This window comes from Cervus elaphus, chromosome 19, assembly GCF_910594005.1.
Source record: "Cervus elaphus chromosome 19, mCerEla1.1, whole genome shotgun sequence".
In the NCBI taxonomy this organism is placed as follows: domain Eukaryota; kingdom Metazoa; phylum Chordata; class Mammalia; order Artiodactyla; family Cervidae; genus Cervus; species Cervus elaphus.
Genome location: NC_057833.1, coordinates 75268439 through 75290588, shown reverse-complemented (window position 1 = coordinate 75290588; position 22150 = coordinate 75268439). Strand labels below are relative to the sequence as shown.

The 22150-nt window shown below is 49.9% G+C and overlaps 1 protein-coding gene across 2 annotated transcripts in view; it reads left to right on the top strand.

Annotated features, from left to right (window-relative positions):
• The first annotated feature begins 1795 nt into the window (after positions 1–1795).
• Positions 1796–22150, top strand: part of ABCG1 (ATP binding cassette subfamily G member 1) — a 66188-nt gene continuing 45833 nt past the window's right edge. For both annotated transcript variants that reach the window (XM_043874518.1, XM_043874517.1), the window contains exons 1-2: positions 1796–1951; positions 8631–8865. In XM_043874518.1, coding sequence (XP_043730453.1) covers positions 1910–1951; positions 8631–8865 — 277 coding nt within the window. In that variant the 5' untranslated portion in view covers positions 1796–1909. The remainder of the gene's footprint in view (positions 1952–8630; positions 8866–22150) is intronic.

The following is a 22150-nucleotide window of genomic DNA, read 5'->3' as shown; positions in this document are numbered from 1 at the left end:
CACATACTGTCCTCCTGGCCATTTCCAGGGGCTCGGCGAGCAGAGCCTTACACTTCCAGTACCTGACCAATCACTGACGGAATCAGGTGGTGTAGAGCTGGGGGCAGGGGCAGCTCCAGAAGGATGTTCTGAGCATATGCCCAGCAGTGAGGAGAGTGGGTCTTGGGCAGAGAATACATGCCACGGCAGCAGGACCACACTGTCACTTGTCCTGGCTCTACAGCAGGGTCTGGTCGATTCTCATGGAGAGTTCCTCCATGGTCACATTCTATTGTGTCTCTTGCCCCTGTTTTGTGTTCCATTTGGCCCTGGGGCAAGTGGTGGGCTTCAAGGCTGCCCACAAATCCCAGGTCTCAGAGATGAGGCAACTCCATCCCTGCCTTTGGGTCTCAGTTCTCATAGACAGCCTTGTGAATCTGAAACCTCTTTCCAGAACATTCAGAGTTCATTGGCCTCCCTGCTCAGCATGTTCAAGGCACCACACAGACTGGTGGGCCTGGCATGTAGAGAGCGAGTGGCACCTAGAGATACAGCAGTCAGATTTCTTAACAACAGAATAGAGGTGATGCGTGAACTATTCAAGTGAACTATGCAGACAAAGGCAGGGCCCTCTCGCCCTTGAGCTCATGCATTACACTGCCTTTCCCTCCATCCTTTGATTCGAGGGGAGATTTTGCCTATGGTCATAAGATCTCAGGTGTGAAGCCCCCCTGCCTGGTGTAAAAAGCTGTGCTCCCTCTCCCCATGAGAAAAGCAGGGGCTTCACCAACCCGAGGAAGAGTGGGGAGGGGTGACCCAGTGTGCTGGAGGTGAGAAGGGATGCATTCCTACCTGTGGTCCCCACATGCAAACCACTGAATAAAAGCATTAGCCTCTGAGATTGGGAGTAAGGAATGTCTTATCACCATGGTTACCAGGAAATGGTTCCACTTACATATAATAAGGGTCTTAGCAGAAGCCAGGCCATCTGATACTCCCGTCTGGGGCCACAGGAGAGGGTGCTTGATGTGTCTCTCCTTATGCATAAACACAGCTGTGGGCCAGGCACTGGCAACACTGCATCTAAAATTAAAAAAAAAAATGTTTTTGGTTTTTTGTTGAGGTGGGAGTTGGGGACCTGGCCAACTCCTGAAGGACAGAGGCCTGGGCATCTTCACCTAGCACCCTTTTGTTATCCAAGGCTTAACTCTGCGTCTGGCACCCAGCAATGTTGGGTGACTGTGCTGCCTCAGTAGGCAGGAGCGGGTGCCCCAGATACAGAGCGGTAATGGGGGGGGGCGGGTATTGGAGCGGCCAGCTCCTCTTTAGTTCTCACGCTCCTACCTGGCAGAGAGGTGCCCAACAACGGGAAAAAAGAGAGAAAGAGAGAGAGAAGTTCCTTTACCCTTCCACTCTCCCTCCCAAGACGAACCTCCCCCTCCCCGCCCCGCCCCCCGCACACCCTGCAAACTGAGGTGGTAGTCCTGACGGGGACCCCCCGCTGACAGTCGGGGGCCCAGGGTCTCTGGCCCAGCCCCCGTGAGTTTCGGAACTCGAAGACGTGGGGTCTGCGGAGGATCCTCTGCACCTGCCGGGCCAGGGGCTCGGGCAGCCAGAGGAGCCTGTAAGCAGAGAACTGGGCCAGCCGCGCCCCCGCAGAAGCAAAACAAGAGCACGCGCACCTGTCGGCTCCGCCCCACCCCCGCGCGCCGGCCAATCGCTGGTAGAGGGCGGGGCCGTGTGGGCGGGTCACGGGCGGGGCCTGAGTGGGCGAGTCGTGGGCGGGGCCGGGGCCCCAGAGCAGTAGAGCCGGAGCCCGAGCCCGCGCGGCGCGCAGGAGCCGAGCCGGTGCGAGCGCAGCCTCGTGCCCGCCGCCCGTCCCCGCCGCCAGCAGCCTTGTCCCCGCCGCCGCCGCCGCCGCCCCCGGGGCATGGCCTGTCTGATGGCCACTTTCTCGGTCGGCACCGCCATGGTGAGTGAGCGCATCCGTTGTCCCCGGGGCTGGGTTCTGTTCTCCCGGAGAATAAGAAACGCACAAAGACCTGCACCCTGACACCTGCCCGTGAGCCCCGGGGGAGGCGCTCGACTCACATCGCCCCCCGCCCTGGCCGCCTGACGCCTCAGGATGCTGCTTGCAACCGAGGACGCGGGGAAGGCGGAGGGCCAGGGGACGGAGGGAGGAAAGGAGGAGGTCCCACAACTGGACAGATGGCCTTGACCTCGTCCGCCTCTGGGTGCCCGGCCTGGGGACCCATAGCATACTGGGGCGGGGCGGCAGCCTGGGCCAGAGGAAAAGGGGGTCCCATCCCTCTGCCCGCGCGCGTGGCGGGAGCCTGAGGAGCAGGCTGCTCTCCGGAGCGCCGGCACTGTCTAGGGGAACAAAGGAGAGAGGTGGTCGAGAGCCTGGGCTGCCCTTTCGCTCCTGGGGATAGCCTCTCCCGGACCTGCTCAGGAGGGGGCGGCGGGCGGAGTTACGGGGAGGCAGGTGAGGGGCTAGCCTGGGTACCTCCGGTTACATTTCTCTACCCTGGAGAGAGACTGGGGTGGGGACAAAGGCGCTCATCTCACTCTTCCCAAGGGTGCCAGCTTCGTAGGGGTACCACCAGGTGCAGGAGAATTCTTTGCTAGACACTTACAGTAAGTGCTGTTTCTATAGGTGGTCAGTGCTGTTTCTATAAAGGTCTTCTTGCCCCTTTAAAACAGCTCCATAAACTCACGTTAGAAAAAAAGGAAAACAAACTAACTGTTGTCTCACCCATCCCAGGGCCTTTCATTTCTATGCCCAGCACACCGGCAGTGCAGTGAGGTACTTCTGGACTGATTTCAGGTCATCTAAAGTACAGATAGAATAAAGTATTCCGTATTCCAAGCCATCTCGCCCTCCCCCTACCAACCCCCCAAGCATCCTTCTTCTGTCCTTTGTCTGTGTGTTTACTATCCTGCTAGTCACTTCCCATGAGCTGTAACCCCACCGTGCACAGCACGCACCGGTTTTTTCCCCACCCTTTGCCTTTATTTCATTTTTAGCATCCTGTATTTGAAGTCAGCAGGGCTCTGCAGGATTTGACCGACAGTTACCTCTTGCCTTGAGCGAAAGAAAAAAAAAAAAGTAGCCGGGTTTCTGCGCATGCTCTGCTCTGACAACTGCATCCTATGATTCCAAACAGGTTACTGTAGAACATACCCAGCCTCGCCAGCTCATTATATAATGATTTTGTGTAAACCGAGAGAATGGGGCCGCGGACACATTGAGGAGGTTGGCAGAGCAGGAAAGAGCCAGGGGCAGGGGGATCCACAAGCCAGGTCCCATCTCTGGAAGGTCTCTGCCTTTATGACCTAGCTTCTTATATATGACAGGGATCCCCAAATGAAAAAGGCAGCCCCCTCATGACATTTGCTTTTATCTGCTTGAATGTTTGGGTAACACTTGACCATTTTTCATTTGCACTTGTTCATTTCTTTGGGATTCCAGAATGATGGTGGGAATGGGAAATGAAGGAGATTGTTGTTGTTAGTTGTGGATAAAGGAAGTTTCAGGTCTTGGAGGTGCCTGGTAACTAACTCTTGAAGCCCGTTCAAAGCTGCAAAAGTGCCTTATACATGTGAGACAATAGTGAATCAGAATGTTTTAAGGTAGAGATGTTTTTGTCAAGATTTCCTGAATGTTACCTTACGGTTTGATGCTGCACCAGAACTTAGGTGTTTCTTTCATGTGAGGCTGAGCTCACTTTTTTCAGAGAATGATGTTTTGTGTGAAAATCATTCTCCCTGAAAACCTTGTGCTTTTTTTAATTTAAAATTTCAACCCAAGTCATAAACAGAGCCCTAGAGACATTCCCAGGGCCCTAAACTTTCCTCTAGGGTCCAGCCCAGGGCTGACTGCCAGGTGTGAGTCTAGAGAAGGTGCCTTGGAGGATGGGAAAACCACCCACCCATGTTCACGAGTCCCTGAGCTGGGCTGGGTGGGGCAAGCAAGACTCCCAATGGAATTGGCATTTGGGGCTGTTGGAAGCCAGGTTTTGGAGACGATGAGGTTGGCACTCTGAGTGACCGTATCAGTGACACCTACCCTTTGCTTAATCAAGGGCTTGACGCTTGGGTTCTTTTCCCTAGGCAGTGCTCTTGAGGGTGCTGGACCTAGTTTTCCTTTTTTTGTGCTCAAGGTTCCAGTGTGGGGGTGGGGTCTGCCCTCCAAATGCAGGGTTCACTCGTCTAGGTGCACACTGTAGCTGGCAGCAGGGAGAGAAGTGGGGGAGAGTGCATGCCAGTACCTGGAGCCTGTGAGTTCCTCTTTCCTTTCTTCCCAAGATGCTGTAAAAAGATGCTGAAAAGTTTCTGTCTCCAACTGGGCTTCCCTGAGTAAAGAGAGTGAACCAGCGTCACTGTGGTCTGGGGTGGGGGCGGGGCTTGCTGACTGTTAGAGACCCTCCCCAGCTAAATAGGTATCTCGATGTGCAAGGAAATCAGCGGCCAAGAAAAAATTCTTACCAACAGCAAGCAGAAACAGTTCAAATGGGTCTCCTTGGCACTCAACACCTGTGAATGGACTCGCTATTATTTACCGTTTACTATGCGACACAAATTGTGTGGAGGGAGAGGGCAAAGACAATGCTTCGGTAAGATAGAGAAGCATACAATGAAAGGGAACCAATGGGGAGGGAAGATATATTTGTTTCATTTTTAATGAGCTCCAGAGGCTAAGGACAAGCTAGCTGTAACCTACATCCTTGGCGGCTCTCATCTGAGGATGTGTTTGAAGAGAGCTGGTCTATTTCGGAGTGACAGCCACTACCTCCCATCAGACAGGAATGCAGGATTTTATTAATTGGACACCCGTTGGAAAGACGGGTGATGGTATGCACTGCTTTGGTTGCTTTGGAAGGTGGGCTTGTACGGTTTCCCCAGTCTCTTGTGGCTTTGCCTGTGATGGACAGGGGCTGGGATGGCCTAGGGACCACTGCAATTTGCCTATAGAAAGCCAAGTGATAGTCCATCATGGTTAGGGACGCTGCCTGTGGGAGCACCCTGCAGGAACTGGCCCCCAGTGGCCTCTCCTTAGCTGTGGGGCCTCAGGCTCTGTGAAATGGAGTGGAAAAGGGTATGCCCCCTGTCGAGCTGTGGAGACAGAAGGGGAGTAATCTATGCAGCCTGGAGTGTAATGGGCACATTGTCGTGCATTACTGAATGAATAGTCGCTATTGTTCATAATCGTTTATCTACCACGCGGGAGGCATAATAATTCAAAACTTTATATAGGAAGTTTGGGCCTCTGGCTTCTCTTTTTCAGTTCCAAATCAGTTTACTCACCCAGCTTTGTCCCACCGGCCCGTCCATCTGTCTCCCTCCCCACTGCCCCAGCTGGTGGAGGTCACTCACTCCCACCACCCCGCTACTGCCCGGGCTCCGGCTCCCTGTGGACTTACTTGGCTACTTGCTACTTCCTCCTTGACATCCCTCTGCGGCCCACAGAGACCTCCAGATACAGCGCAAATCCCTTAACAAGCTTGGCAAGCCCTCCACCGAGCGGACCCGGTGAGCCTCTCTAGTCCCATCTTGTTCCAGAAGCCCTTTCCCCCACCCCACATCAGCGCTCCTGCCCCTGAATTTCCGGTCTCCAGGTGCTTTGCCCTCTCATGCTGCCCAGCCTTTGCATCTGCTGTTCCCTCGCAGGGAAGGTCATGAAGCAACACCTCTCCTCCACCTCCCCTTGCTAAGCCCAGCTCACAGTTTATTTCCTCAGAAGCACCGTGTGTCCCACACCCCAAGGCCCACGCTGCACTGGGTGACCCCTGCGGGTCCCAGTAGCATCTCCTCCTAGCCCTGGACCCTTGTATTGAAATTCTTTGGGGCCCAGTCTTGACCCTGAGCTTGCTGAGGCCACAGGCCGTGTCTGGCCGGCTGACTGCTGATCCCCAGGGCTTTATCTGAGCTAAGAGTGACAGAGGGAGGGCGTAGATAAGCCTGGAGTCTAGAGGGGGAAATCAGACCCCCGTCATGCTCCACGTTGGCATCTGCTCCAGTTGGGAGGAGGGTGGCGTAATGGCTGCTCATCCCCGTGTTGTGTGTGCTTCATCAGCTCTGCGAGACCTGACCTGTCTCTGAGCTTCCTCAGGATGGCCCACCTTGGCGGGAGGGGGAAGGAGGCCACGCCCTGGGGAGGGGCTGCTGGAAACTCCTGGTCCCTAACTGAACACAAAACGATTGGCCACCCAGGCTTTAGAGCCTCAGGACGCGATGCAGACATCTCACCTTTCAAGGTGGGGGGTGATGACGGACTTTGGGGACCAGGCCTGGAGCTAACTGCCCTGCCCATTGGTCTCTCCACTACCCCATGCATGCGGGCGTGCGTGCTCAGTCGCATGGGACCTTTTGTGACCATGGACTGTAGCCCGCTAGGCTCCTCTGTCCATGGGATTCTCCAGGCAAGAATACAGGAGTGGGTTGCCAAGCCCTCCTCCAGGGGATCTTCCTGACCCAGGGATCGAACCCTTTTCCTGCGTCTGTCTCCTGCACTGCAGGAGGATTCTTTACCGCTAAGTCCCGCCCCAGCCCCCAAGCCCTTCCACTACCCCACCCCCGGCCAAAGCCAGGATTGGTGCTTCCAGGACTCCTGTGGAGTCAAACTGGGTTATAACTCGGGGAAAGAAGCTCCTGTTCCCGGAAGGGCAGGACAGGTGGCACAGGGATGGCATGCTGGAGTTGAAGGTGAGCGTCGCACTGCTGGGTCAAAGGCAAGCTCGTGCAGAACTGGGGCAGGGTCTCTGTTGTTCCTTCAAGGGGCCCCATCACTGAAGGCGCTGGGCCTGCGCGGATGCGGAAGCCCAGCAGCGCCCTCCTGGGCGCAGGAGGGGCTCCTCCACAGCCCAGGCTCTGAGGAGGCCCGTTGTCAGGCTGACACAAACCCGATTGTGTGGGGGATGCACGAACCCACTCATGTTTGCGTTTGAAGCACTTCACGTGCTTGGTGCCAGCGGCAAAGCAAGATTAATTTTGTCAAGAGTTTTACTCTACACTTTAATTTTTATCCACAGAATGTTACAGTCAATGAACTAAGTTCTGATGCAGTAAAGCTTTCCAGAGGTGGGAGATGCCTGGGAGGTGTGTGTGTGTGCGTGTGTGTGTGTGTGTGTGTGTGTTGTGTGTCTTTTTCTTAAACAGCAAAACAACATTTTTAAGCATCATAAGAGCCAGAAACCCCTGTGGTCACATCTCCCCATCCCCTTACTCCTGCTTTAAAAATCTGAAACCTCCAAATCCTCTGATATTGCAGGGGGCCCTTAAAATCAATGATGGAAATAATGTCAGATGATTAAGGATGCAGTCACTGTACACACAGGAGGTCATTCTAATGGGGAGAGGGCTTGTTTTGGTCACTAGAGTTGCTGGGGTTTGTAAGAATGTTTATTGATGATCCACTTTCTGGTTTTGTTTTAGATTTTTTATTAGAAACAATAATGATCAGAAAGCCATCAACTTGAAAGAAATACTCCACAAACCTATGGAAAAATAACAGTGTGATATACTCCTATATATCTGGGAACAAATAGTAGCATGTCAGGGGCTACCTAGCCATAAAGCCATCAGAAGGGCCCGAATTATCAAAGATGGTCATCCAGATCAGCCTAGATCAGGCAGACTGCCTCAACAGTATGGAGGTGTGTCACTGGAGGCCCACGCTTTTGGCACGGGGGAATGTTCTCTCTCAATTCAAGAGACAGCTAGAAAAAGCACAGCACATTATTTGTCCACCCCAGGGTTCTTCTGTGTTTTGGAGGTGCCTGAAGCATATTGATTTGTTCAGCATTGCCAAGCCATTAGAAAGGATATTCCTTTCTCTGCATAAATACTTTTGGTTCTTGGGTCATCTGTTCAGTGGACTCCCAGTGGAAGCCTGAAAGGCCAGTGGAGCTACGTATTAGGTATCCTGATGATGCAGTGGAAGAGGCACCCGTTTTTATGGATGACTCATATTCTGGGATCCCTTCTGCCCCTCACTTGATTGTAGAGCTCAGAGCAAGTTCCTTAAAATAGTCTGTGCTTCAGTTTCCTTGTCTGTATCACAGAGAAAAAAAAACCAAGCTTTCCAACACTTCAGAGCTATTATGAAGAGACAGTGAGAGAGGAGAGTTGTAGGGGGTTTGGAAAATTTATAAGGAAAACACAAAGACCAACTCCTAGTGGTCCAAGCGATACCATTGCTCTTGAGAATGTGTATGAGGTTATACCAGGGAGGTACTGAGCGAGATCATCATAAAGCTTTCTCAACTGTGCATTTCTTAGCAGTCTCACTCATTTTTGTTGGGTTTTTTAACAAGTGGACTGTAAGTAGGTAGTTTTTTAGGGTGGCTGATGTTTCATTCTTTGAGAAAACTGGTGTATTTATTTTGGTTTTGTGATTAGATGTTATGGTTGCTAAATAAGACGGTAGATCAGTTTCATAGTTTATCTTTAGCATATTTACAGTGGTAGAAGAAGTGAGGGCTGGAGAGAGGGAATTCCTCTAGGGGAGCACCGGTCCTGTGCTGCTGAGGGCACGGTGGAGGGTGAGGAGTGTTGACAGATGGTGCCGACCGATGGACGGCTCTGTCCTTGTGGGCCTCGCCGTGATGTAGCTGACACCCGCTCTCGGCGCTTCTTTCCTGCCTCTCTAGAACGGCTCTTCAGGGATGACCGAGCCCAAGTCAGTGTGCGTCTCCGTGGACGAGGTAGTCTTCGGCAACAGGGACGCCATGGAGAAGGAGCTGCTGAACGGACATCTGAAGAAAGAGGACAACAATCTCACAGAAGCCCAGCGGCTCTCCTCCCTGCCTCGGAGAGCGGCAGTGAACATTGAGTTCAAGGACCTCTCCTACTCTGTCCCAGAAGGCCCCTGGTGGAGGAAGAAAGGTAGGGAGCGGAGCTGCTGGGAGCCTTTGGATGGTGGGCGGAGCCTTCGCGGTGGGCGGAGCCTTGAAGGAATCAGGTGGTTTGGGAAAATCTGGGTCTGGGAGGTGGGGGACTGTCTCTTTCCACTCCGGCTCTGCTGTGGCCAACCTGCCTAATTGCTTTATGTCTGAGTTTTTACTTATCTATGATATGAACAGATCAGATTAGATGACTCGAGAGACACAGTGTTTTTGTTCTTGTCTTTTTAATTGAAGTGTAGTTGATTTACAATGTTGTGTTAGTTTCCGGTGTACAGAAAGTGAGTCAATTTACACACACACACACACACACACACACTTTTATAGCTTCTTTTCCATTAAAGATTATTGCAAGATATTGAATATTGAATATTGTGCTACACAATAGGTCCTTGTTGTTTATCCATTTTATACATCGTGGTGTGTATCTGTTAACCCCGAACTCCTAATTTATCCCTCCCCTTCTCCCTCTGGTAACCACAAGATTGCTTTCTGTGTCTGTGAGTCACACAATAGTTCTTAACCTCTGATATGATCACAAAGTTTGACCAATGCTCCTGTGTGCTGGCTTCCAGTCTGAATACGGAGGGTTCTCTTTACTGGGTGCTGTTAATGGTAGTCTTTCAAGATGGGACTTTTTTTGGTTTCTGAGAAAAATGGAAACCACGTGTTTCCTCCCATGCTTGAAGTGTTGAAAAGTAACCAGTGACCCAGGATAACCTCTCTGGAAACCAGTTGTATATGTTTACAGATCTTGAAAGGACCAGGGGGGTGTTGGTGGGCTAGCCATAAACATAGAAGAGTCGATGGAGCAGGTGAGACTTCAGAGATCTTGGGAGACGTGCACACACAGGAGTTTGCTGCTGCCCTTTTGATTCTTGTTGGGAATTGACAACTGCTGGTATTTTGAGTTTTCTTAGAAACGGAGATGCTCCTTTGCTAGCTCTTGATTTTCAGAGTATAAAGTTGATACCTCCCTGGGCTGGTATTTCTTTTTCTTCAAGCCTGACCGACTTCTTCCCATGGAATTCACTCCTCATCCACCTCAGCTCTGTGTACCCACCCTGTGTCCATCTTTGGAGGCAGGGGAGGGAGGTGACTGGGAGAGGACATGTTAGATGTCACCCAGAAATGATGGTCTTTAGTTTCTAACGAACCATTTAAAACAACTGGAAAATCATGAGGAGTTTGGAACAAAGTGATTCTGGTGCCTTCTAAATGTTCATATTGTTTAAACTTTTTAACTTAATCTAGACTCTATCCTTCTTCCTTTATGAAGAAGACCCACCAAGACTCACTTTTTTTTTTTTTTAACTTCCCTCTCTTGCCTTCATTTTGTTTCCTACTGCCTTGAAGCGAATCTGTTGAGACGGTTGGTGTGGCACCCGAGAATTCCTTGGAACCATGGTTTTAGAGCCTTGATTGACAGATCCTTGGGACCTTGGAGCCAAGTTGACTGTGGGATGACTGTGTGTCTGTTACCACAACCAGGAACAGATCCCAAACAGATACTATCAGCAGCTGATAGTATCTGAGTGATCTGAGACTTATATTTTCAGGGTGTGCCAGCCTGTTTCATTAACAAAGACATTCTGTGAGAGGCTCAGGAGCCTATTTGTTGAGCCTCTTGAAATTTCAACATAAGTTTCCAGCTTTTTCCTTGTCCACTTGAAAAAAGAATTTTATTGAAAAAATGCACCAAGTGACTAGGAGGGCATCGTGAGGTTTTGACCTGATGTGTCTCTATAGATAAATGGTGGCAAACCTGTGGGAGACATGAACAGGTTTCTCTCCACATGTTATGTGTGGCCTTAGAAATGTGATCATGATGTTAGAAGTGCTTAGATGGGTATTTTTCAAATGGAGACAACTTGCAATGCAGAAATGCCGACATTTGAAAACAGAGGCAGAATTTTGGTTTGAAATCCAACCTGGCAGGTGTTCGCTTGGGGCTCTGGCAGGTGAAGAATATCATTTCCTGGCCAGATGTGTGGCTTGCCCACACTATAGTCTCTACTTGTTAGAACTGGTCATGCCGATTGTCAACGGAAATGGCCTCTTAATTAGCGAGGGAGAGGCCACCAAGGTGCATGGCCAGTGGCCTACTAGGAAGCCTTGCCCAGGTGGCTTCCGGGTAGACACTTGCCCTGAAGTAACCTCTGTGTGGGCTCGGGATGGGGGGCTGGGTGGAGGAGTAGGGTGTGGGCCCCAGGGACCTGCCTGTGAGTCAGAGATGGTTAGGGCCGGAGTGGAAGGCAGGCTGATGTGTCCGGGTTGCTGGTTTCTCAAGCAGCGAGGGCTGACTTCTCCATCTGGCTTCCTCCTTGGCCTCTGCAGCACCTATGTCTGCTCCCCCCGGCCCTGCCATCCTTCCCTGCGCTCCATCATTTCCTTCGTTCTTGCTGCCCCGGTGGTTTATCACTCCCGCACACCCGGAGGCTGGGGGGTACCTGTCCACCTTCTCACCAAATACAGAGGAAGCAGCATGTTCAGGACTTGCTCTGAGCCTCAGCTTCGGGGACAGGCCTGAGGCTGGACGGTGGTTTCAGACTCAGTGGTCCGGCTTGGTGCCCAGGCCACGCCTGGCGCAGGGCCTCGGAGTGCCGGGGTCCCTGCGGCCACAGGGCAGCGGTGCTCTTCTCCAGACTCAGTGCCCATGAGGCCCGCTCTGCTGCTGCCCATCCAGCTGGCCAGCGTCTCCCCTTTCTCTTGGTGGCAGCTTTATATTTGGCGTCACCTCTGTGTGATGTGTGACGCCAGGTGTCATGCCGGGTGCAACTGACTGTTGCGGCAAGAGCTTTTGTGCTTTCTTCTCTCACCATGTTCTCTGTTTTTCTGTCTGTACTGAGTTGTTTGTTTATTAAAATTCAACGTTATGTGCCGAGCTCACTATAAGGATCACAGCGGGGCTGAACGCAGCGCACCGAGGAGGGGAGAGGTGTTTCTGAAAGGAAAATGAGAGTTGTGGGTTGAGAGGGTGATGTGTTTCAGGACTGCCTGGTTGTATAGTGAGTGAAGGACACAGGAGCCTGAAGGCTGGGGTGATCGCTCAAAGTCAGAGCCAGCACCCACTCGGCCTTGGATTCCTGTCCAGGCTTCTTCCCCTCACACAGACACTGGTCCACTCAAGTAAACTCCAGGAAAGCCTCCCCCGACCCCCATCCCAGAACAAGGTGCTATGCACTAACTCAACACAGAATGCTGTGGCAAAGTCTGTCACTGGTGTTAGAATAATATCACAAGCTCCTACACAATTATTTTAAAGAAGATGGAAAAAGGAAGCTTCATAACCCTTAGTGGAAAGGATGTGAGTGACTCCATGTTTAAGAAGGCGATGCCAGCACTGGTTCTTTACAATTCTTGAGTTTCATGATTGCCAGGCACTGGCTGTGGCCTTTAAGAAACATCTTGTATTTTCAATTGTAGGTACATTTTCACTATATGATTAATGATGTCTTTAGAGGAAAATGTGGATCGTGTAATAGATTCCTAGTAGAGAACATAATTGTGAAAGGAACTGTTCCCAAGAGAAAAGAGTGCCCCCCGGGGAGGATCTCACTGACTTCTGATATAGTAATGACTTTCCCTCAAGGAATCCCTCTTGGAGCCAGAGTTGATGGGACAGATGACTGGGAACAATTTGGACTTTGGTATCATAACATTAACTAGTCACGTGAACTATTGTGTTGAGGGACGTAGGGAAACGTCTAGTTTAATTGCCCTCACTTACCCCAGTGTGACTTAAATTTGAAAGTAGCTTTTGCTTTGTGGAAGCTAGGCACTGCGTTGGTGTTGGTAACATTTAGGACTCCATATCTATATGGAGTGCTGGGCTGACAACAGAACCACCATGACATGGGTGTGTTTCACCCCTGTTTACAAAACCACTAAGGGTTGCCTTGACTGTTACTTCTGATTTATTTTGCCTTTAATAGGCCTGCCTGGATGTCAGTCACCTCTACCTTCCACAGGGATCCATAAAGAGGCTTCCTAATCTCTTGGAGAGGCTTGGCTGTCCTGTCCTCTCCCCAGGGAGGTGAGGCTGGTGTGCCTGACGTGCTTTGCACAAACAGGTGACTTGATTTTTAGAAATGAAATACACCTCCCCAGATTACCTGTGGGTTGAGAACAAAAGTAATCCTAGCTGGGGCCTTAGAGAGTCTTCTTTCCTCTTCCTCAGCCCGGCTGGGGTCTCAACACGCTAACACTCCAATGGAATGGGACAGCACCTCCTACTCGGAAATCAGACCCTCCAGCCTCATCCTTGCCAAATGCCAGGATAGAGTTAAACATTCTGGGCAGCCCCACATCAGATTATCCATATTGGTTTGCTTCTGAGCCATAAAAATGCATCTGAATGCCCTTCTCAAATTCAAGTTTGCTTTCTCTTAATTTCCACGGCTGTTTCACAAGGCCTGCAATGACAGGCTGGCTAAAATGAGTAGAAGGTGCCATTAAAATCCCTTTCAGCAATTCCATTAAGGGGAAGACTGGATTCCATCCCAGCACTGGGTGACTTGCTCCAACTGGTGGGGACATGGATGGGGAGGAAGGCCAGTGAAAGGAGGACTGTAGAAATTCCAGAGCAGAGAGGGGGCTCTAGGGGGTGGGCTGTTCAGGTGTGAAGGCAGGCTTATGCTCCTCTAGCATGAATGAATTACTTTTTAAAAAATTAATCTTTATTGGAATATAGTTGCTTTACTATGCTGTATTAATTTCCACTGTACAGCAAAGTGAATCGGCCATACATAAATTACTTTCATCTTCTATGGAACTGTCATGCAAAGGCAAGCTTTCTTTGGGGTGCAAAGTAAAGGCTTCTGATACTCTGCCTTTGTTTTTGAGGCTGTGGCTGGTCTTATGGTGCAGTGTAGCAAACCTAGACCTTGCTTACGAGGGCTCCCTGCTTGATGCTGGGGTGTTGACATGGGGAGCCCAGTGACCCCAGGTCACCTTGGTGAATGGAGACAGCTGGAGCACTCCTGTGCCCCCTCCGGGGCCAGTTGCCGGGTTCTCTGTGGCTCCCTGGGACAGGCCACTGGCTCAGGCCCCTTTGATGACGAGGTCTTCTGGAACAGTTCTGAATCTCTGCCTTATAGGTTCCAAAAGAGGCTTTGAAAAACTATAGAGGATGGGCCGACTCTCCTGACAGATGGATGTAGTGTGACCATGTATAAAACCAAAAGAGTTTGCTAGCTTACAGGAAGAACTTGAACATTCAAAGGGTCTAGGCACCCTTTCTGTAACTCTCTTGGGACATGCTGCATGGAGGTCAAACCATCACTAACGGGGACCTGGAATCAGGGGTGCATGATTCATGTGTAGTCTGATCAGGCTTGACAGCCCCCACAGACATAGCACAGGTGACCCTGCTGACATTGGCTTTGAGGTCTCCTCTTCTCTTTCATGCCCATATCAGGCCACCCCAGGCCACCTAGTAGGCAGGACCTACTAACACGCTGCCATTTTTCTAAAGAGTGTGCCTGGTCTGGAGCCATCTGGCCTCTTCAGTGTGACCTCGCAGGACTGTGCTCTGCTCAGTGGGGGGTTGGTGTCACTGTGTCACTTTTTGAGTACATTCTTGTGATACTCATCTTCACCTGCTGGGTAGGTACCCTCCTGCCTTCCTTTAACACCCTCAAGTATGCTCATGTCTTTAAAACTTCATATGCTGGAACTAACATCTCGTATAAACCAGAACTGAATCCATCAAGGCCAAGATATAACCCAAGGTGACATTCTGCTGAACATAAAACCCTTTCTTTTGTCTATAAACTGGTAGAAGAAAATGTTTAGTAACCACACACCTACTTGTTTTGAGTTCAGTTCTAGAACCAACAGATTTGCTTATTTAAGGAACAAAGGCAACTACATGGTCAGATTAAAAACATTTGGAAAGACTGACCTGAACAAAACAAGGAGTTTTTAGGATGGAGGTACATCTTTTATAAAACCCTCCCTGATGGAGTTCCAAAACCTCTATAGAAAACTTACCTTCAAATAAAATATCTCTAATACTAGGTGGTTTTGCCCATAATTTGCAAAAAGGCATCAGGAGGAGTTTTCAGAATCTAGGATGGAGGCTGGTGTGCCTGCCGGGACTTGACCTGACCCACAGCCCTTAGTTTTACTTCTCACTTGGTCAGCTGTGTCTGTTGTTAGTCTTCTTTGTGCTTGACTTCAAGACTGCAATTATGTCCAATGGAGACCTATATTTACAGCCTGAATCTTGGAGCCCACAGGAGCCTGGAAGCTCCCTCCTCTGACCTCTCACCCATGGAGCAATCTTTCTTGCTCCATCCTGACAGCAACCAGGGCCTGGCACCCATGTTTGCACAACTCTCATTCTTAGAATTCTGTCTGTGGAGCTGAAATCTCAACTCGAGCAATGTTCATTTGTTGATCCAAGTTCTGCTTTTTGAAACTGCAGAAATGTGCTCACAAACTGGGAGGGAAAAAGCCTATGTACAAGCCAGATGCCTTAGGCTCCAGGGCTATCTGGAAAGGAGGGAATGAAAAGCATGTGGCTGGTAGAGGAGATGAAGCTGGAGCCCTGCTCTGGGAGAAGTTAGCACAGTGGCACTCTTGGGGGCAGGGCATCGAGCAGGAGCCCCTGCTGGAATGCTCGGTGGTGAACTGATAAGGGTGGGGATAAACGGAAAAACAGAACCTGAGTCACTCTGTCTGTTTCTTTTACTGTCATCAGACAAGCTGATGCACTCAGACAAAAAGTCCCTCGCCTTGATATCTCCTCTGCCTATCTTGAAAGTGAACCTTATTTAGCAGGAGTTTAATGGGATTTCTGTTATTTCTTCCCTCCCACTTTTTGGGGAGAAGTGTTTTTTTTTTTTTAATTAAAAATAACTTTTCTAAACAAATGCTGTTTGCTTTAGCATATTGTCTCTGTTAGGTGCTCACGGGAAAGCCACAGAGCATCACTGTCAGTGTGGACTTAACCCGGGAGGAAAGAAGGCTTAGAAGGAGGCAGATGTCAGATTCAGGCCTAGACCGCGAATCTTACTAACCACCAGCCTCTCCACGAGCTCCGAGCTCCACTGAGAACCCTCCTCCTCTGTCATTTCACAGGTCCACATAAGATGAGCTGTTTTTCTCACCTTTCTCTGCCCATGACAAACACAGCCCCAGACCCGGTGGCAGCAAAGGTGCCACCGAAGGCCTCCCCACCTCCTGGGGAAGAGACCCCCAGATTTCCTTCATGGGCTGGGCTGGGCCGGGGGCGGTTGTGGTCACCACCCTGATTAAGGACCCCGTTGATCCTGTTTCCTCCAGGATGGGGTTCTCGGGCCACCCGTCCTTCACCTTGACCTTTCTTCCAAGGGCGACCAGACTGGCTTGTCTCCAAGAAGCGAATTCATTGGGGCCAATCCCAAATCCTGCAACCCCCTCTCCCTATTCCACACCCCTTCCCCGGCGTCCCCGCCCAGGGCCAGCTCTGGGGAAAGCGAGGGCCTGGCCGGCCCGCCAACAGGACTCTTGCCCGGCCTTTAAAAATGGAGTAAAACCCCTTGTCTTCTCCGCAGGGGCGGATGCTGACTCTGCAGGCCTGGGGCCCTGGGTGACGTTTGCACTGTCCCTGCCAAGCGGCGGGGACACACCTGCTTGCAAACGTAGATATGGTTGAGGGTCCGGCGGAGGTTGCCTGGTGGTTTTCGTGCACGTCGGGAACCCTATATTCTGAATGGTTGGAAGAGAAGGGCACTGGCCGGTCCCTCACGCGCGCACTTGCTTAGGTGCGGGCTGAGCAGGGGCGCTCCGCTGCGCATGCGCAAAGGCCACCTGGCGCCGCCGCCGCCGCCGCCGCCGCCGCCCGCGCCGGGGTTACTACCGGTCAACGCTCGCGGGTAACCTCGGCGGCGGCGCTGCGCCTGGCTGCCCGCCCGGCGCTGTAGCTAAGCGGTAGCTGTTGCTAAGCGGGAACAGAGGATGCCAAGCTGCTAGGTCCGGATGCTGCGGCCTCTCTGAGCGGACCGGCCGTCCTCCCCACACCCTGCCCTGTGCACATCGGATGCCGGGCCTGAGTACCACACGGCTCCAGACCAAATCCGACCAACACTTGGGCCCAGAAAATTAGAGAACCTTTCCAGTCGCCTAATTTTACCCTGGAGACGTCACTAACATGCTTCTGATGAATGGAGCTCCTTTTTACCCATGATTATTACTTTGATGACTATTTAAGCATAGTTGGGAGACTTCACTGGGATAGAAATAGCACATAGATATTTACAAAGACCATTTGAGGGAAAATGGCTGGCTTCCTTGTGTAGTGTCTTCCTCCTCAAAGCTTTCCTCAGAATGGGGAAGCTTCATGAATTTTCCGGATTTCTGTTGAAAGTGGAAGGTAGGGCCACGAGGCCAGGTGCACGTGTTTCCTGTGAGACAGCCACATCTGAATCCTTGTGAATCATTCTTGTTTTGCTTTGTTTTAGATTCACCCTGTAGGTGAGACAGTGAGAAGCAGGGCCTCCTGCTTTGGGCTGGGCAGACTGAGCAGTCAGCGTTTAAAAATGAGCAGGGTGGTTCTTGGAATCCCGGGGTTCCCCTTAGGAATCCGAGGGGCAGATGGAGTAAGGGGGCTGGAATCCAGAGTGTCAGCTGCCAGGCTGCTGCTCCCCACTCCCTAGTGACTCACTTCCACCCTGGGTGGGTTTGTGAGGCTCGGAGAAACAGCAGCTGAACTTTACGTGTGCTTCCTGGAGCATACACGTGTACACTGTGTGTGAATCCATTCATGTGATCGTAAATATAAACATGATTTACAAGTCGGGCTCCATTCCAGCACCTCGAAGGCCAGAGATGCCTTGGTAGAAGCAGAGGGGCCATGCTTTGCCCCTCCTTGAGGACCAGGGTCTTCCCTGGACACCTGGCCAGTTTGGCTCCTCTGTGCTGAGCTTAGGTGAGTTATGAAACATTCAGGGCTTCCCAGGTGGTGATAATGGTAAAGAATCTGACTGCGAATGCAGGAGACTAAAGAGATGTGGGTTTGATTTCCAGGTTGGGAAGATCTCCTAGAGAAGGGCTTGGCAACCTGCTCCAGTGTTCTTGGCTGGAAAATTCCATGGGCAGAGGAGCCTGGCGGGCTGCAGTCCACGGGGCTGCACAGAGACTGCACACACACACACACACACACACACACACACACACACACACACACACACACACACACGAAACATTCAGCACCATCATTTATATGGTTCTTGACCAAACACAAGGAGATGGGGAGTTAAAAACTCTTCTCATAGCTTTGGGTTTTACTTGGTTGGTTGTTTGATTTTGTGATTGTAGAGTTGACATTTTTGTAAACCTACCTAGAGAGTGTAGTTCTCAAGCACCAAGACTTGCTGACCTGAAGGTAGGATACAGGAATCAGAAATGGTGGTGGGTAGTTGTTATGCACTAAATTCTCTCTTATGGTTTCCTGAGGTGCTGCTGGTGAGGTGTGTGGAAAACCTTTGGAAAAAGAAAGACGTGCACATCTATGATAGCTGAGTTGTTCCCTCATTATAAACAATAATAGGGCTTATTGCCGACACAAGAACAGATTATGTCCAAAAGCTGGTTGAAAAGTGGAGAGCCCTTATATTTAGTTTCACATTTCCCATTAAGACCTGCAAAGAAGCTTGTGGGTTTCCTATTTCTAAAGACCTGCATATCTGCCTGTCCAGAAAATGGTTCTATCCTAAATGATATGAGAGGGCAGGCTGTCTAGTCATGGGCTTCTGCTCTGACTGGCAGCCACAGGGGCATTGGTGGGGAGCCCAGTCTCTGTGTGGCCACACATGACCAGCGCATAAATGCTGCTCTTGGGTTTGCAGATATTTAACGTGAAATCCCATTGGCTGTAATTTTGTGGAAAAGGCATTTTTCTTCCTTTAGAGTAATTTTGAGTTAATGTGTAATAAGAAGGAAGTTAAGGTGAACTGAATTATTATTTATTACATAGGGCTTCAGTTCAGTTCAGTTGTTCAGTCATGTCCAACTCTTTGCAACCCCATGGACTGAAACACGCTAGGCTATCACCAACACCCAGAGCTTGCTCAAACTCATGTACATCGAGTCGGTGATGCATTCCAACCATCTCATCCTCTGTCATCCCCTTCTCCTCCTGCCTTCAGTCTTTCACAGCATCAAGATCTTTTCCAATGAGTCAGTTCTTTGAGTCAAGTGGCCAATATATTGGAGCTTCAGCTTCAGCATCAGTCTTTCCAATGAATATTCAAGACTAATTTCCTTTAGGATTGATTGGTTTGATCTCCTTGTAGTCCAAGAGACTCCCAAGAGTCTTCTCCAACACCACAGTTCAAAAGCATCAATTCTTTGGCACTCATCTCTTTTTATGGTCCAACTCTCACATTCATCATTCATACATGACTACTGGAAAAACCATAGCTTTGACAATATGGACCTTTGTCGGCCAAGTAATGTCTCTGCTTTTTAATATGCTGTCTAGGTTGGTCATAGCTTTTCTTCCAAGGAGCAAGTGTCTTTTAATTTCATGGCTGCAGTCACCATCTGCAGTGATTTTGGAGCCCAAGAAAATAAAGTCTGTCACTGTTTCCATTGTTTCCCCATCTGTTTGCCATGAAGCGATGGGACCGGATGCCATGATTTTAGTTTTTTGAATGTTGAGTTTTAAGCCATTGTTTTTACTCTTTCACTTTCATCAAGAAGCTGTTTAGTTCCCCTTCGCTTTCTGCCATGAGGGTGGTGTCATCTGCATACCGAGGTTATTGATGTTTTTCCTGGCAATGTTGATTCCAGCTTGTGCTTCATCCAGCCTGGCATTTCGCATGATGTTCTCTGCATACAAGTTAAATAAACAGGGTGACAATATACAGCCTTGATGTACTCCTTTCTCAATTTGAAACTAGTCAGTTGCTCCATGTCCGGTTCTAACTGTTGCTTCTTGACCTGCATACAGATTTCTCAGGAGGCAGGTCAGGTGGTCTGGTATTTCCATCTCTTTTAGAAGTTTCCACAGTTTGTTGTGATCCACACAGTCAAAGGCTTTGGCATAGTAAAGCAGAAGTGGGTGTTTTTCTGGAACTCTCTTGCTTTTTCTGTGATCCAACGGATGTTGGCAATTTGATCTCTGGTTCCTCTGCCTTTTTAAAATCCAGTTTGAACATCTGGAAGTTCTCAGTTTATGTACTGTTGAAGCCTCACTTGGAGAATTTTGAGCATTAGTTTACTAGTGTGTGAGATGAGTGCGATTGTGCAGTAATTTGAGCACTTTGGCATTGCCTTTCTTTGGGATTGATATGAAAACTGACCTTTTCCAGTCCTGTGGCCACTGCTGAGTTTTCCAAATTTGCTGGCATATTGAGTGCAGCACTTTCACAGCATCATCTTTTAGGATTTGAAATAGCTCAGCTGGAATTCCATCACCTCCACTAGCTTTGTTCATAGTAATGCTTCCTAAGGCCCACTTGACTTTACACTCCTGGATGTCTGGCTCTAGGTGAGATAACACCATCGTGGTTATCTGGGTCATTAAGATCTTTTTTGTATAGTTCTCCTATGAATTCTTTACACCTCTTCTTAATATCTTCTGTTTCTGTTAGGTCCACACTGTTTCTGTCCTTTATTGTGCCCGGCCCTATGTGGCATGGCTCATGCTTTCATTGAGTTAGACAAGGCTGTGGTCCGTGGATCAGTTTGGTTAGTTTTCTGTATTACATGGGGCTTAGTTAAAATTTTCCTTCTTTCTCTCTGTTTGTTTTAATAAATGATTCCCAGTCTAGTGCCTTTTAGTAGCTTGTGCTCAGCAGAGAGGGGGTTGAGGGTGGGAATGTGGCCTCAAGAGTTAGAGTCTGAGTTCAAAACCTACCCTACTCTAGCTGGGCATCTGGATGAGTTACTTAACCTCCTTGTGAAAAGGGATTATTGGTAATAATACCCATCTTATTGAACCAAATAGCTTGATAGACATGAAGCTCTGTGCCCTGTGTGTAGTATTTAATAAACAGTAGCTACAGTCTTTGTGAATGCTGCATGTCCTTATGCCTGGAGGAGGGCATGGTAACCCACTCCAGGATTCTTGCCTGGAGAATTCATGGACAGAGGCGCCTGGCAGGCTACAGTCCATGGGGTCGCAAAGAGTCAGATACGACTGAGTGACTTTCACTTTTTTCATAGTAGTTATGAATGGTATTGTATGCTGCTGCTAAGTCGCTTCACTCGTGTCCGACTCTGTGCGACCCCATAGATGGCAGCCCACCAGGCTCCCCCGTCCCTGGGATTCTCTAGGCAAGAACACTGGAGTGGGTTGCCATTTCCTCCTCCAATGCATGAAAGTGAAAAGTGAAAGTGAAGTCTCTCAGTCCTGTCCAACTCTCAGCGACTCCATGGGCTGCAGCCCACCAGGCTCCTCCGTCCATGGGATTTTCTGGGCAAGAGTACTGGAGTGGGTTGCCATTGTCTTCTCCGATGGTATTATATAGGAAATAATTAAATAATAGTAGCCTAAGGGTCATAGGATGGATCAGAGCCTTTGTTTATCATCCTAAAAGTAAGTTGGGGGTAAAATTTGAGACTTCAGAAATGAAAAGAGTGAAGACACTGTACAGTTGGTGGATGTCAACTTAACTGAGCGTTTCTTGGGTGTGAGGGAAGAACAGGGAAGCGTTCAGGACCTTCCTGAGGTCACGAGGCTGTAAGTCTCGAGTGAGAGAGAGAGTCCAGCCCTGTGTCCCCGTCTTGGGCTGTGAGGGCCCCCTAGTTGCCTCCCAGAGGAGGATGGCAGTGGTGTGACCTGCCTCGCCAAGTGGGTCCCCATCACTTTGTCAGACCTGGTCTCCAGGTCATCAACAGAGAAATCCTGGTTGGAGAAGTGTGAGTGACAAGTTCAGAGTTTCTGCCAGGACCCCAGGATCCTGTCTGGACCCCAGACTCCTTCTGTTTGTTCTGTGTCCAGTCAAAAGATCCCTTGACCTCCCTGGCCCAGGGGCATTTTTTTTTTTTTGGCCACTTTATTATTTTTTTAATTGAAGAATAATTGTTTTATAGAATTTTGTGGTTTTCTGTCGTACATCAACAAGAATCAGCCATAGATGCACCCATGTCCCCTCCCTCCACAACCTCCCTCCCATGTCCCTCCCCATCCCACCCTTCTAGATTGTCACAGAGCCCCTGTTTGAGTTTCCTGAACCACACAGCAAATTCCCATTGGTTATCTATACACTCTAAAGGTTAAATTGTTTACTTCCTGCCTGCTTGTGCCCGGGAGCATTGTTTACACAGAGAATGAG